At 44.3% G+C, this 17,297-nt stretch overlaps 1 protein-coding gene across 4 annotated transcripts in view; it reads right to left on the bottom strand.

Annotated features, from left to right (window-relative positions):
• Positions 1 to 17,297, bottom strand: part of Qtgal (queuosine-tRNA galactosyltransferase) — a 58,004-nt gene that overhangs the window by 23,663 nt on the left and 17,044 nt on the right. For all 4 annotated transcript variants that reach the window (XR_013110818.1, XM_076935281.1, XM_034508085.2 and 1 more), the window contains exons 4-6: positions 15,492 to 15,556; positions 9,623 to 9,688; positions 4,506 to 4,601 (exon numbers count right to left, since the gene is read on the bottom strand). Coding sequence is in view for 3 of the 4 variants with exons in the window: in XM_076935281.1 (XP_076791396.1) it covers positions 4,506 to 4,601; positions 9,623 to 9,688; positions 15,492 to 15,556 (227 nt within the window). In the remaining variant the exon portion in view is untranslated. The remainder of the gene's footprint in view (positions 1 to 4,505; positions 4,602 to 9,622; positions 9,689 to 15,491; positions 15,557 to 17,297) is intronic.

Raw genomic sequence — 17,297 nt, 5'->3', positions numbered from 1 at the left:
TAATAAATATGGGTGACACCATCCAGTTGTGTTTAGGCTCAAACTGCACAAAGTTCATCTGTAGGGGCCTTAGGATATCCCACAAGGCCCGGGCTGAGGAGATGTCTCAGGACTGATGTTGGAGCCCCAGTCAGTAAGGTACAGTGAGAGGCTTTAGGCCTGTACTTCTGCTCACATGAGGCTAGGTCATGGTGGACATGGAGACACTCAGAATACCGATGCTCACGAGCGAGATACTGACAGCAGAGGAGCCGTAAGGCAAGTGCTGCAAACTGGGTGGCTGCGGCGCCCCGGACTTAAGAGGAAACACATCTGACCCAGCTTAACGCCTTACATTTGGGTATAGCATGAAAATAAACAGGCAGAGAGGAGTACAGACAGGTAAGAGAAAGGAGGGGGTACAAGGAAGCAGAAGCCATAGACAGGAGGGGGACACATAAGCATGACAAGTGAGAAGGGTGTGGACACTCAGAGTGGCCTTAGACAGGCGAGAGGGGTTTAAACAGGTAGGAGCGAGGGGCACAGACAGACAGAATGAGGGCGGTGGACATGGAGCAAAGGAGGTGGAAGGTCAGGGGGAAAGGCACAGCCAGGAAGAGAGGAGAGCACAGTGAGGGAGTCAATAACCACAGGGAGGGCTGAAGACTGCGAGGGTCTTGCACAGGGAGACTAAGGAGCACGGGTGTGGGAGGAGGCACTAATGGCCTCCCTAACGACCTCTCCCTTCCCTGGTTACCTTTGTCACCTCCTTCATGCTAGGGTGAGAAATCAGATAATCCATTTTCTAGAACTGTCAGGCTTTGCCATCAATGGTAAGTACACTTGGCCAAGCTCGTTTTATGGTATAAAAGTTTAAAAATCCATTTGAGTGCCGAGGGATGTATCCTCAACAAAGTGAGACCAGTATCAGAACCTACAGGCCACAAATGTCCTGGGTAAAAAAATCTCCTGTTCTGTTTTATCACGGAGAATATGAGGAGGGGAGGAGCTACCCAACTGGAATGACTGTTTTCACAAATACTACATACTTCACAAACAAAAACAAAATGAAAGACGTAGACTTGAACTTGGTGTCTGAGGAACAGAAGTTAAAGGAAGAAGATGAAGCACTTATTGAAACTTATGAACTTCACCAGCTTTACCTTACCAGGGTAGACTACTTTATCTTGGCGATAAAGAACAAAATCCACATGCAACTATTTCTACATCACGTGGTTGATTCTTATTTCTAAATTCTAACTTGCTGGAAGATCATCTCTAAGCCAGTAACAAAAACTTCCAGTCTTCTGATATTTTAATATCAACACATCTGTAAAAATAAACTCTAATAGGAAATTAACTTTTAGATTTAGTAAGATTCAGACACTAATAAAATATTTCTTTCCTCCTCATACACAAGCGAGTTTTGAATGATCACAGGCTAACCTGCTGGGAAATGGTACTTTTCCTGGGCCTGTACCTCTTATGCTTTATGAAACTCTCCTGAAAATGTGAAGGGTCAGCAGTTACCTCCTTCGAAATATTCAGTGTCTGATGCTGACTTATTAGAATCAGGTCGAAACGACCGAGCTAAGACTGAAAGCATACATACTGCAGGCCAGGTCTTACTGTCTCAATAGAATCAGGAAGCTTAACATGAAAATGAGGTGTACAAGTCTTAGCCGCTGGTGGGTCAGCAAGAGGCCTCAGTGGCCTCTTACGTCTACAGACAATAGGGTCCCTGGGTCACCACAACCTACAGTATGGGGACCACATACAATGCCCTTTAAGTCGGTGGTAATTTTCCCTTTATTTAATAATTTTGTTAAAGGTCTTCAAATGAACAGATTACAGAGTGGTCAGCCGCGAAAAGACCTAGGGCTAGCAGTGAGACTCTCAAATTTACAAAGGATAAAACTGAGCCCTGAAAGCTTGACTTAAGAGTATAGAAATCCAGGGCTGGAGAGATGGCTCAGTGGTTAAGAGCACTGAGTGCTCTTCCAGAGGTCCTGAGTTCAATTCCCAGCAACCACATGGCAGCTCACAACCATCTACAGTGGGACCTGATGCCCTCTTCTGGTGTCTCTGAAGACAGTGTACTCATATACAGAAAATAAATACATCTTTAAAAAAAAAAAAAAAAAAAGAGTATAGGAATTCTCGAATCCTGACTTTACAACAGGGATGTCGTCCTTGAGCCCTGGCCTCACAGACGGGATGTCGCCAGACTGCTATCAAGGCTGAGTGCATGGAGAGCAGCACCTCTGTCAGGTCCACTGTCTGTGCTGGTGCCATGTTTAATGTTGTGGCCCTAGAACACATTTTCATCTTCCCCTTCTAGACTTGACCTGGAGCCTGGCAGGGAGCTATGATAGCTTAAAGCAATGAAAAGAGAAGTCCAGGTCAAGTGTCACACGATGCACAGTTGAAGCAGATGTATAATGTACAGGGTGGGAAGGGCCAGACGTCAGAACATACCCTTCCCCCACAAGGAGAGGGCTGGAACAAGCAGAAGATCTGCAAGGAGGTGGGAAGCTGCTGACTAAGGGCACCAACATTCCATCTGGAAGGGCTGTTGAAACACAGACGTGATCCCCGTGGTGGGAAAGCTAACCGCAAGCCAGTATCAACCCTGATTCACTGAAAGCTCCGTCACGTGGGCATTCAGCAATGCTTTCTCTATTAGAAATGAAGACTCAGGTCTTACCAGCAAAGACAGAACGACGAGGGACAGAGACTGTAGCAGGAGTGTTAGCACCCCAGAGAGAGAAGGGTACACACACCATTGTCACAGTAACTCTATACATGTTAGAGCATCCGAGCCTTTAAAAAGAAAAGATAGACCTTCCTCCAGTGATATATAAAGTAATGGTGTAGGAGGCCTGGGCATGGTGTCTCAGTGACACAGTGTGCTGGGGAAGCCTGGGGACATTCTTGACACCACCTTGTTCCTTGTAGGTCTGTGTATTCAACATTTCCCAACTTTTTAGAAAATAAAAGTTTAGAGAAGGCATGCTCTGTAAACAGGAGAAATAAACATAAGAGTCTGTAGTGGTCTTCCCAGTTGTCCCTCCAGCACCTCCTAACTAACTCACTACATTTATCCCAGTAACTAACAGTTTATAAGAAGGGCAGGCCAGGTGGGACAGGTAGGGGCCATGACAGTCAGGCCCTCCCTTCCATTAAACGGACTCTGAACCTAGAGGAACGTCACTCAGTGGGGAAGCGCTAGAGCGGGAATCACTAGCAGTCACCGCTTACATCATACTTACACTTGCTGAACCTAGAGGAACGTCACTCAGTGGGGAAGCGCTAGAGCAGGAATCACTAGCGGTCACCGCTTACGTCATACGTACACTTGAGGCATTTGCTACGGGAGTCCCTAAGCCCAATTTGGGAGCTGCATGTGACCAAAGAGAAAGAGTCCAGACATGCTGCTGCCATCCCAAGGCCTTGCCCATCTGGGATCCTACAAGGTAGATAAGGCACCTACACCATTCTCTTGCACAACAGGCCCAAGGCCTGTTCTCCTTCCCATACTCTTGGAAGAACCAGGGATGTCTCTCACAAACAGCTTGGACTCTCAGAAAATAGCAGGTGGCCCCATGACTCTTCCACTACCACAGAAGTATCCAAAAGGACTTGTCCATTCACGGTTGGCCCCAGGAAGCACTAAGACAACAAGGGTTGGCCTCTGAAGGCTTCTGGGAAGTACCCAGACCTCCTCAATTTACCTCAGCACTTCCATCAGCTGAGCAGCCCATTCTCAGGAGCCTGGCCCACTGAGGCCTCAAGAAGCAGCTGGACAGACCTTTCTGGACAGATCAGCCCCAAAGTCACTACACAGCCTTAATTTACAAAAGGAGGCATGGGCTTTATGACCCTAAACATTCACCCTATCCTCACAAACACAACTGTGTTGCTGTCTTTCCCAAAACTCTGGTATGGGGACTGAGTTCCTTCTGTCTCTTAGGGTCTCCTTTATAGCTCTTCAGGACATGGACCTGTAACCTGAATCTTATAGCCTCCTTCATCCTAACTAGCTTTCCAAATTTATGAGGTGTCCTCCAATAAATTTCTGGTAAATGTTTTGTGAATATTTAAATCCTGAGAAAAGGTCTGAATACACATTCACACACACTCAACACTGACAGGCACAGAATCCTATATTATAGTTCCTACTGTGGGAATGGTAGTGTACACCTTCAAGCTCAGAACTCAGAAGGCAGAGAGACAGGTGGATCTCTGTGAGTTTGAGACCTGCCTGGTCTATAAGGCAGGTTCCAGGCAGTCAGGGCTGGATTTTGAGCACAATACCGAAGATAATGTCCAATAGTGACCTGACCCATCAAAGCTCAAAACAGTATGGGTATACCCCAACTAGACACTGTCTAGTCAAGAGCATAGAGATGAGTGAAGAGACAAAGACCACACCCTGACAGAATGTGCCAAGCAGTTGGACATGGTCCCAGGGAGCTGTAACCCAAAGCAGGTGAGTCTATAAAAGGTCACTCAGTGAGTGTTACCTGTGTCAGCAGCTGATCAGATGTCAACTGGTTGATCCACCGTGTGTATCGCTCTGTGGAGTCTGGGGGATCCCTCCTCACTTGGCATCCTATGATCTGTGGAAAACAACAAATATATTTTAAGGCTTTGTAAGTATGTATGGAATCCATGGATTGGGGGCTGATTTAAACAAAGATCCCTGGCATCAAGGGCAAAAGAAAACAGGACGGCAGTCCCACGTGAGGTCTGCGCCTGTTACTTGCTGCTCGCCTCCCTACCACGTTCCCTCTAGAACCATAAGCCAAAGTGAGCTCTTTCTGCCTTTAGTGGCCTAGGCCATGGTCACGGCAACAGAAGTGACTAACACACTTGGTGACGGTACACTTGGGTTGAAGTTTAGACTTCACACAAGGAACAAGAATCTGTGAAGTGGCAGTTGGGTTGAAATCCTTGCATCACTAGGAAGACAAAGGTCAGTGAAAGTCTACTTAGGGGTTCTCGCCATACTGTGTGCACAGGAGTAGATGAGACTTTACCCAGAGGTGAAGCTCCTGATTTGCTAGACGGGCTGAATGGTCAGGGCGTTACACCTAGGAGCAAAGCTTTCAGTTCACTGGATAGAGAGGGTTTGGTGAGACTGTCCTTGGGATTGTGCTGTACAAAAATGATGAAGGTCAGTGAGACTACGTAAGGGGGAAGCTCCAGCTTCCCAGGGAAGAGAAGGTTAGTGAGATTCTACTTAAGGGTGACCTCTCACCTCACAAGTAGATGAAAGTCAGTAAGTCAATAAGACCACTTAGCCAGTGGTGACGCTTCCACCTCACACAATAAATGAGAGTTAATAAAAGCGTAGCTGTCGGAAAGCTCCTGACTCATTCGGTAGGTAAGAGTCAAGGGTATGGAGGTGAGAGGACCGGAGGTGAGAGGAAAGCTCTGCTGTCTTTGAAACCCCTTCCTGAACTGTGACACGATGAGAAATCTCACTCTGTAGAGAGAAACTCTAGGAGCAGAGGTTGGTGGCTCCTCATCCCTTCTACACTGAGAGCTTGTGACTCGTGCTCTTGTGACTGTTCCCACCACTGAGCCCACGGGACACTCCTGACACTGACAGCAGACACCCACGCATTCTGTGTACAAGGATTCTGAAAAGAACTATTAGCGATCCAGTGTTTATGTGTACAGAAGTCACTCACCACCGTGTTAGTTTGTAACAGGCCACACAAGTGGGATAACATTATTCTCCTGCCTTTCCCTTTGGTATCCTTGAAGCTGTGCATATTACCACGGTTTCTTCTACGACTCTGCTCACGAATCTCGTGGGCAGACCCCTCGTGGACACCAACATGTAGGACCCACATGAGACTTCCTACAGTAACTTATCAGCTCCAGAACTGATTCAGGCTGCAAAGGTTTAGCAGACAGATGACAGGAATAAAATAAAATAAAATAAAATAAAATAAAAATAAAAATAATAAAATCACATTTGGAGTTGCTAATAATGCCCAAAGCATAAAGCCCAACAATTCCAAAGTGATTCAAACAATGGAATGTATTATAGCATTTGCCATCAGAGGTCTTCCCTTCTCAAGTGGTTTTCTTGTAACAACAGGGTAGGAACATACTGCCAACATTCATTTCATTCCTTCTGAACAAACTAAATATAATAATCAACATAGCCACCAACCAGCAACTACAGATTGGGACTTTGTAAGCCATGATTTTAACCCCAGAATCAAAGAAACTGCTTCTCAGGCTAATGCTGTGTTACAGAGCCAACTGGCTCTGACATGCTGAGTCAGGAAGAGAGAAAGAAAGGAGAGGGTGCGCCACCCGTCTCTAAGGTTGGGAGGAAAACACAGCACAAGGTTCTCTACCGAAGACCGGACATAGCATCTAAGAATTCAATGAAGTTGAACAAGATAAATCATAATCTAGAACCTTAAGCACTATAAAATGCAAATTAGGGTTGATTTCACTATTCGAAAATTTGATGGTTTTATTTTTTAAATTTCTGAACATCTCTAAATATCACAGTTCATTTCAATGAATACACACACACACACACAAAAACCTCTGCAAAATTAAGTTTGTTGATGTAGCTAAATCTGTTTATAGTTTTAGTCTGGGGTGGAAATTAAAACATGTGAAAAGAATATGGCTCTTTTAAATGTCAATACTTGTTAAAAAATTCTTTACAAGTTTCCAGTATATACTATTAAAATACACCAGAAACTCTCATTTCTGTGTAAACACACAGCATCTTACATTAAAACATGGACACCAGCTTCAGATACCTGTTTTCAGCTGGGACAGGGACCGGCTCTCGTGTCTTGATTTCAGAAGGGCGTGACTGTTGGGACAGGCAGAGCAACAGAAGACCATGCCCCACAGAGTTGGGGGCACCAAGCGGTCTCAATTCAGAGCAGTTTGCTTCTGAGGCTGCACTTGTCTGTTATTCTCAACTTTATGAACAACATTACCTCATTGCCGGCCACTGGGGAGGAGCCTCTGGAAACCCTAGTGTTCATTCCCTTTATACACAGCACAAAAATCTACCTAGGGGGACTTACTCCTGACAAAGGGAGCACACCAGAAAAGTCTGTTTCCCCATATGACGAGGAGACCTGCCAACATCTCTGGGGCTGAGGTGGAAAACCTTGAACTGCTGGGTGAGATCCAGTGATTCCAATCCTGGGGACACTGTTACGTGGTTCAGACGGAGTTCCCATAGGCTCCATGACAGCACACGTGGTCAGATGCTGTTGGCCTTCTGATATCTTTCCCAATTAGAAAGGGGGATGAAATGGAATAGTTTATGCTTCTGAACTTTTTTTTAAAAAAGGAAATTTCTGGAGTCTGTAGGCACTAAAATCATATATTTACACAAGTTTGTGGTTCCCTGGCTCTATTTACAGATCTTCACTTTTCCGAAACATGCATCACAGAAGTCTGGCAGACACCGTGAAGGCATCTGTGGCTCCCTTCTGCTCCTAGGAGAACAGTGCACATGCTGTCTGTACTTCTATCTATTCTCACACAACTGCCTTCGTGGTCAGAGTGGCCTGTGTCCCTGCCCTAAAACTCTACACTAGAAAACTCGATACCCTGAGATTTCCTGTGTTAAGGCTGAGCATCTGCCCTGTGTGCAAAGAGAAGTTGCTAACGAGCCAGAAGCAGCATCAGGGGTAGGTCGTGTAGGATGGGCTTGGAAAGACAGGCAGTCTGAGTGACAGGGACTGATCTTGGCACAAGCCCTACTACAGCCCCTCAGCCCCTGAGAGTCACAGAGCTGCCACAGGATAGGATAGGATGGCGCTGTCCCATGCCTAGAAACCTTTCAAGGGCAATCAGGCATTTCCTCCTGTCTTACAGGTATATTTCACAGCATCTGTGCCATGCATGTTTAGACCTCAGCAATTCCAGCTCAGAGTACATAAACCTTCAGCCTCTGACTTGAAACAGGGTAGGGAACTCCCCATTCCAGGAGAGGCAGACCTGAGGGCTGTGTCTATACACCCAAGTGCCAGGGACAAGTCCTCAGAATCAATGGGAAGGGAAGGAGAGAAATAAGTAAAAGGTGCCAATTCTGTAAAAGCAAATGATGTGTGAGCTACACCTGGAGCTCACAGAACGACACCTGTCAGAGGACAGCCAGTTGTCCTGATCACAGGTCTAACTGAATGCCTAAAAGCATCCTTCGGGGAGGTCGCTCTATGAGCGCTTTTCCTTTGAATAATTTGCTTATCAGAACCAGAGTAGTCCAACTTGACCTCACATGGAGTCAATCGCCCTGGTAAGAAGCAGCAGCATGCCCTGGATGAGCGGCTACACGGGGAAAAGGGAATCACAGCATCATAAAGCAAGCAAGAAAGAGAGACACAAACATTTCTATCTGTTTCAAAGTGACAAATGCCTTCCAAATGATAAATGAAACAGGACAGGAAGGCAGTAGACACTAAGGGGACACAGAAAGAGAAAGGAGTCCTTCACCCAGGAAGGAGTTTACTTGAAGTCTTTCTACAACAGAGAGTCAAAAATTCCAGTATAACCGATAAAAGTCAGCTGTAAAGGTTAACGACATATGGACAATTTTCTTTTTAACAGAGATTTCAAATAAGAGTGTTGGCATGCGTATGGCCTAAGCTTGTTACGACTGTGCTGTCTTTGGCCTGCTCCTTTTCCAGCTGTAAAACATCAGGTTTTTTGAGAACCTCGAGAGTGTAAACTTTGCTTACTGTAAAAACACGTCTTAATGCCCTGAAACCTAATGTAGTAAAGCTTCCTTCATCTCTTCTGACCTATGTTTTTCTAATCAGCCTCTAATCCTGTCCAATACGCCTCAGAAAGTGCTCTCCGATCTCATTTACAAAAAGAAACAAAAAAGGAAAGAAAAAAAAAGAATTTCTTAGAATCCTTTAAACGATGCAACTTTAGAAGCCATCAAAGTTATACGTATAGATATTGATAAGACCATTAAGTACCTCTCTAAGAAATCTATGTCCCCATACTTGGTGGAATAGTATCTTTTCCTAAATTATTTGTCTACTGACGCCCTGCTTAAATCTATGTTAAAAAGCATCTTATTAATGCTCTTTAATTTTAATTTTAAAAGAATCTAATTAATAAGATTCTACTTCATAGTATCTTATCCTGAAATTGTTTTCTTTGATGAAGTTAAGAATTCTAATCTCACTAACTGGAGTTCTCTCAAAAGAACAGCTCAGGCTGCTATAGGCAGTGAGGTGAGGTTGCATTTCCAGTTCCTACTCCTGTTGTCAGTAACCAGAAACATGTTTATCTCCAAAAAGAGACATCCTTAAAGGCTCACAGACATGGTGGTCACAAATCTCCCCCTGATTTGACTAGTTGACTGTAAACAGATTCTTCCTAATCCCAAGGGATATCTCTATTTTTAAAAATTATTGGTGCCAGGTGGTGGTGGTGCACACCTTTAATCCTAGTACTCAGGAGGCAGAGGCAGGCAGATCTCTGTGTGAAGCCAGCCTGATCTACAGACTGAGTGTAGGACAGCTGAGGCTACACAGAGAACCCCTGTCTCAAAAAATACAAACAACAACAACAAAACACAACAACCCAAACTGGCGTTTCATTGACAGCACGGAAAAGGTGTACTCACACTCGTTGGGTGCTGGACAGCAGCTTCATACTGCATCCTCACTCTCTGGGGCATCATAACATCATCCTGCACAAAGAGCACATTTTAAATACACGTGAAGCGACTCCAACACAGTTAAACAGGCACATAGCCTAAGAAAACAACAGTGAGCAGTGTGAGCAGTCAATTCAGACACCTGTAAACCAGGACCGTCTTTAGTCATCAAGGAAAAGCAATTATAGTTGTTCTCAGAGGTGTTTTGGCATCATCCAGTAAAGCTGGAGGCACAAATCCCCTAAGACTTAGTGATTTTATCATCTACGTAGAAAAGGCCCTCTACTCAAGTGAGATGCGAACAACACTTTCCAGACACGAAACATTCAAGTCAGTAAGTATCAGATGGAGAAACAAACTACATACATTACTGTTCCCCAAGTCCACTCAGTGGTGAACACAGTCACAGCTGCTCAGATCAAATCCAGGACAAGAGAACACACATAGGGTCCCATCATATTCTTAAATTCAAACCCTTGGAAAATTTACCACATTATTTACTAAGTGCATACAAAGTGAAAACAATAAAGAAAAGTGAGGACAGTGTGGCCCTAACTGAAGTCACTGTGAGCAGGAAGTTTCTGGAAGCAGTATCTGGCAGACCCTTGACGTGCTGCCAACAGGTAGTTCCCTATGTATACTCCACAATAGAAGGTTTTGTGAATTTTTCTGTAGCAATGTTTCACTTCCTAGTAAAATAAGGTATTTTCAGTGGATGAATAATCAACAAAGATTTAAGTACTTAAAGGGGTGTGGGAGTAGGTGACCGGGAAATAACGTCTAAATGAAGGGGCCACTTGCCACTTTGGACTCCTTGTGCTCAGAAATAAGCAGAGAAAGTAAAGGAGTTATGCTGTATGCCAACGTGGCTGACCCAGAATACTGAAGAAACCAGATGGCTACCCTACAAAGGAACCAGAAAGAGCAGGGCATGGGAGATTTCTTTAAGAGTCTCTTAGTAGTACCATGCTTTGTGATGAAAGCCAGTAAGAAACTACAAAAACACAATCCAGGTACACGATGAATGGCCCAGACCTTTTCTAGAATAGGGGTATGAGTCACCTTCTGGACAAAGAACCAACTCCACTGAAGGGAAGAATTATGAGGTAAAAAATTACGAAATGGTGGCAGAAACAGGCACAGAAGTGCCCACTGCCAATAGTTCATGCATCCGCCACGATGTTCCTTATAGAAGTGCCCTCTGCCAACACTTCATGCATCTGCCATGATGCTACCACCTTCTGCTCAGAGGGACCTCAAGTTTGGGCTTTTAGGGCCACACTGCTCTCATCTTTTTAAAAAAATTGTTTTCATTATATGTGCACTTATTAAATAATTTAAATTTTCCTAGGGTTTGAATTTAAGTATGTGACAGGACCCTGTGTGTGTTCTTTTGCCCTGGATTTGCTGATCTGAACAGCTGTGACTGTGATCACCACTGAGTGGACTTTGGGAGCAGTTATAACAGCTATGACCCTGTAACCAATTACAGAAATGAGGGTATCAAAGTTATAATACATTTCCATGTTAATTTGTTACAAACACATTAGGCAAACACCTTTGTTTCCTTCTCTCTCTTATTCCCCTCATCACAGTTTTGGGACATCAGAAGACTCAACACCACTTGAGAACTATGAATGACTCTTTGGGGAAGAGACTGTGTATATTCAGGCATAAGCAGCAAGGTTGCACGGTGTCATCACAACTGTACCTAACTCTGACTGGACCCAAGCAGAAGGAGATGTGTATGCATGCCAGGTTAGCAAAGGGTGGATATGTGATGATTAATTTTATGTGTTAACTTGACTGGACTAAAGGCTGTCCAGAAAAATGGTCTGATGCTTCTGTCTGTGAAGGTGGATCTGGGAGAGGTCAGTGTTTTCATCAGTGGACTGAGAACAGCTCCACCACTACCACCACCACCACCCCAGCCTTATGCTCAAACTCTCTGACTAATAATAATACTCATGGAATTAAACAAGACTCCAAGTTTACAGTTCAGGAATCTCTGCAAAAAGCAAAAATGGTCTCACTGCTCTCACGAGCCCAAAGAATATTCCAGTGCCATTTCTACCATTTCTGCTGTTGAGAGTCAGCGACTACAAGAAGAGCAGAGAGAGAACAAAAAGAATTAATACACTCATTGGTCAAACTAAGGAAAATGTGAATACACATTCAATCCAGAGTGAACAGAGATGCCAGTGCTAACCCTGACCGAGCATGGTAACTAATGATATAAGTAAGCTCTTTGTTTTTGGAGGCCACCAGGAGAAGAAAGTGGCCGAGAGACTGGAGAATGAAAAGGTCTTTTTTGTAAATGAAGGCAAGGGAGAACTTTGATAACAAGCCAGGAAGTGCTACTGTACCATGGAGAAGGTGAACCCTTTCCCTTTCATGGAGGCCAAATTGACCCTGTTGGCTCCTACTCCCTCTGTGGGCAGGTTCACTGTGATGGGCTAACCAGAGTCAGCTGACATTTGAAATGCAAAATAGAGGAGCCAACAGACTAAATGCAAGATGCTGTGTGTTTCAACCGTGAAAGCAGACTGCATTCATCTCAGGGCTCATGCTAAGGAATACTACCTGAAGCCTTCTTTTCATAGTGAGAAGTAGATTTGAAACATTATCACTGGCATTTCTGGAATGCATGAAATTCCCAGAGGGGCTGAAACTCCAGGATTATGAACAGGGACTCATCACTGTGGAATGATGGGGCACCCTGAGAAAAGAAACCAGAAGCATCGCAGAAAGAGCTTTGAGGACCTGGAAAGAGAGTCAGGGGACTTCAGCCTTTCTAAAAACTGGAGTTCAGTTCCCAGCATCAACACATCAAACGGATCACAGTCACCGGTTACCCCAGCTCCTTAGGACCCAACATCCTCGTCTGGCCTGCGTAGGCAACACATAAGTGTGTATGTACACACATGCACACATGCACGTACATGCACAATTTTTTAAAAATTAGTCAAGAGAATAAATGATACAGGCATCCAGGGAAATCTAAGACGGTACCCTTGAAAATGACAGGCACAGAGAAGTCTTGAGGGAACATAAACAAATGAATGATAAAGACCATAGCAAAATGTGCCCGCCACAGAGGACACAGTTACCTTGTTTTAAGTCTTCCTGTGTTTGGTTTTTGGATGAGATGTGGAAACTTAGGGAGAAACTTCCTGTTCAGGACTAACCCCTGTGAACTGAACTGTGGAGGACAAGTACAAACCCAGTCACTTCCTGAGCCTGTTCTGAAGTTCTGTTCTGTTCCGTTCTGTGCGCAGTGCTTTTCATTCACCAAAGGCTTCTTAACCCACAGAACTCTGATGTGTGTGGTTTGCCCTTATCATCAATCCTGTCAAGGCCTGACCATGGAGCCTGAGACAGTAAGTCAAGTCTATCTGACACCTGGTTCCCTCCTCATGTGGCTGAGCCTCTGCAAAGGTCTTGTCGGTTTAACTCCAACACCTATGGTTCTTTCCTTAAGGATCTCAAAGTCTTGTGACAAATGGAAGCCACAGAATGTCAGCGTACCAGACAGACAACTACCACATGCCATGGATGGCATCACAAATCACTGACCATCTATTGCTATTCTGTGGGCCAAGCAGAATGTACTGGCCCAATGAATATTTCCAAAGTATAGGGCTTTCTATTCCCATGGAATTGGGGTATACTACACCCTGAGACTTTCACATGTCTACACCAGAAACTTTCTGAGTTCCTGTTTATAGAGATTTACAGAGGCTTCACCAGGCAGGTGTGATTTTTTTGGTCCAATCTCCAGCTCTGGCAGCTGGAGCTGAAAGCTATACCCTTCTACTCTAGGTCTGATTTTTGATGACCAGCCTCATCCTCAGCAGAAGCCCATTAAATCACCTCTAACATTTTCTGGGCGCTCTATCTTAAAATTGAAGTATCCCCCCAATGTCCTTGTGTCAAAGGTCCCCAGTTTAGCATTGCAAGGAAGTAGTGAAAGCGTGAAGTAATGGGACCTTGTCTTAATGGAGGGAGGTTAGCTTACTGTGATGTACTTTAAGACCACAATACGACTTTTATAACTTCCATTTTAAAACAAGGCAAGCCCGCCTAAATTACAGACAGATACACAAGAAACCCTGTAGTTCCCTCCTGAGAGCTAGCTATGAGAGAAGTGTAACCAAAGAGACAGAAATGAGATACAAGCCTCAGGTCCCAGTTCTGCCCCCACTCCATGTCTCTCAGAACCAGTTTACACACGCTCAGCACGAACAGCTTGTTCTGTTTTCAGCTTAGGGGAACAACTAGCACCTGAAGGTGGAGCCAAAACTTCAGGGTAAGGCACAGCAGAGCAGCAGCCCACATAGGGCCTACCCTGCCAGATACCTGCAGTGGGCCAAAAGCTGACATCCCTCAGCTGCTTCCTAAAGCTGAGTGCTTCTTACACAGCTAATACAAAATCTGTTTTGTAAATAACCTCACACTAAAACAGAGAGGTCAGATACAAAACTCACACACGGCATGTGACAGACACACTTTCTCATCCAGCTGGTAACATCTGTCTTCAGTAAGTTACTGACAAATGTGCTATCTAAATACAGTAAATACGACATTACATTACGCAGAACTCTGACTTCAAAATGTCAGACCTCCCAAGGCAGCCCTGTGGGTCAGTTCTCCTCTTCCCTTGCATGGGAGGGAGGTTTCATTTCCTGGTCTATGCATTTTCACACCTCCGTGTACCTGGAATCATCAACTGGAAACAAACAAAACTTTTTTTTTTAACAGCTGCATAAGCCAATGGCTAACATTTTCACGGGCCCTGGTGTGCATGTTTCTAAGAAGCCAGGAGCCCAACCTATGAAATGATTTAGGTACATAAAAGTTGTATTTTTAAAGACAGACCTTGTTTGCTTTGCTTTATTCTATGAGAGCTTTTAAGGACAGCACAATTTGTACAGAATCTCTGTTCATCCATTACAACCAAGTGTCCCACTCCTAAGCATTCCCCATAAATGTGACTGTGCTCTGATGGTCTGTCAGTGTTCTTCGTCAGCACTGAGCCAGCACACAGTAACCGGCTTCTCATTTCGGTGTATCTGCATACAAATCTTTGCCTGAGATCCCAAGAGGAGAAAGCCAGGAGTCAGGGCCACAGCTTTTTAAAGTCATAAACCAAACACAGAATCATGCTGTCAACATGGTGCTGATTCACACTGTCTGAAATACTATCTACATTTTGAAAACACTTAATTGAGGCTGGGTGTGGTGGTGTGCACCTTTAATCCCAGCACTTGGGGCAGGAGCAGGTGGAACTCTTTGAGTTTGAAGCCAGCTTGATCTACAAAGTGAGTATCAGAACAACAGAGAACCCTGTCTCAGGAAGAAAAAAAAAAAAAAAAGAAAGAAAAGAAAAGAAAAGAAAAAAGAAAATACTTAACTTGCTTTGTGGAAGTATTTTGCTAATTTAATTTGTTTGGTCACAAATTTAAATTTTAATATAACTTTGATTTGAAGTTCTGTATTAGTCCCGCCACCTTCCTGTCCCCTCCTTACCTTTACCTATGAGTCTGGTTCAAGTGAGTTTGTTCTAGCTGTCATGAACTGTTTCCATTTCTATATCCCTTAAGTATCATATTTACTAGCATTTGCTTATCTTTACTTTCCCTGTGGTCCCCTTTTACATTTTTATGATCTTATTTATTGTTAATTAGATACTATGGCAGCAACAACCTATTTAAACTTGACTGTTAACATTCACCCTAACTAAAAACTTGTTTTTAAGAGCCCTACTAAAATTCACAATCGTTATTTGGTCAATATATACAAAGCCGCTATAAACAAAACAGAGAGAGCTACTTACTGAATCCAAAAAGCAAAGGTAAGACCCTGAGCTCTGCGCGACTGCTTGGTTTTTAGAATATCCAACTGTTAGAAAAAAGAGAGAACAGGTCTCTTAGAATTCAGTTTTTGGCAGCATAAATCTCAGTGTACTTTACACCCCCAAAAAGCCAAGGTCATTTCACACGAGCACCCAAACTTCAGGTACAGTTCTGAAGGAATAAGAGGAAGGTAAATAGAGAGCAGCACCCAAGCACCATGGTGATATGACAGAATGCCAAGGATAGGGCATCCTGAACTATACTGAAATAAAAATTAAATATTCTTGAGGCGACTGTAAACGTCTGCTTACATGAGAGGAGCACAAAGCATACTTGTGTGTGACTGGCTGGGAAACGCTTCAATCTAAGTATTTCCTGGAAGGCTACCTGACCAATGCGAGGAGACTGGCAATGTCCGCCACATCTGAGTGTGTGCACACCCACCCAGGTCACTGCCTGAGTATGTACTAAGCATTCAGTGCTCAGTACAAACCCAAGAGAACATTCAGCCACGATTAGTCATCCTAACAGTCCAGAGCTGGGGCAGCCCAAGCTGAAGGCCAAACAAAACACAAACAAACAACTTACTTGACAGTGACAGCCCAGGCTTTCACAGGGCAATGAAGGTGACCCTTACGGTAGGATGGAGCACAGGGATCAGACCCGAAGAAGCAGGCTGCAGGGGACACAGAACTCAAGCAAAGAGGTCCTTCTGGGCTAAAGAGCTGGAAAAGTGGTTGTTCTGGATAGAGAATCCAGCCTGGACTTGGCTTCAGGGACTGGTGATGCCTTATCCCCAGGGGATACATATTAGAGTATTTTACAAAATCATTTCCTTCAAAGATACTACAAGTGAGTTGTAAAAAAAAAAAAAAAAAAAAAAAAAAAAACCAACCCGACAATTTCCCATAGCAGCAACTCAATGAATGGTGCAAGAAGCACAAGAACTTCAAAGACAAAAATCACTACAAAGAGGATCAGAGAGAACTGGGTAAAAGCCATAGTGCAGGCCGAGCCCTGGGTGCAGAGTTAAGGTTGGAGAACAAACCACTCTGCAGGAGCTGACTGTTGGGCTGAGGGCTCAGCTTCACCCTGTGGACAGGAGAGTTACAGAGGTTTGGAAATTCGGGGCACTGTGCAAGCTCAACCTTGACACAAGCTCAGCCCGGGTGCCAAAGGCAGATCCATTCAACAGTATTCAGACCAGAAGAGGGCGCTAATGCGGCTTTAAGGAGGGAGAACTCTCTTCCTGGAAAAGAGCCGACCAACACCTGAATCACATCAGCCAGATGGTTACAGTCTTGATGCCACTGAGAAAGTTACACAAAGCAAAATAGATGTCTACAGAGCTGAAACAATAAATCTCTTTGGTATTTGAAATTAAGACAAGCTTAAGAAAGTTGTCAGTCCTGAGAGAATACCAGCCAAATGTGCTGCACATATACACCACACACACACATACACACACCCGGGGGTGGGTGAGAGGAGAAAGAGACAGACAGACAGACAGACAGACAGAGACACCAGGGGGCAGGAGGAGCAAGGCTATGACTGAAAATGGAAAAGCAAGACACAAGACAATGGGAAAACTGCCCTATTTGCTCATGCCCCTAAGATCCAACCCAAACCTGCATCCTTCTGCTGGGTTCATATGAAGCAGCAGTTAAATTTCCAGCACTAATCTCTAGAACTTGGCCAGTACAAACCAGTTAGCAGTGGCCCAGAATTTGGAAAAACCATAGACATAAACAAAAGCAAAGGAGGAGACAACCAAGAAAGGCAATGCG

The sequence above is a fragment of the Arvicanthis niloticus genome, chromosome 6, assembly GCF_011762505.2.
Source record: "Arvicanthis niloticus isolate mArvNil1 chromosome 6, mArvNil1.pat.X, whole genome shotgun sequence".
NCBI classification, from domain to species: Eukaryota; Metazoa; Chordata; class Mammalia; order Rodentia; family Muridae; genus Arvicanthis; species Arvicanthis niloticus.
This window is presented reverse-complemented; position numbering and strand designations above follow the sequence as displayed.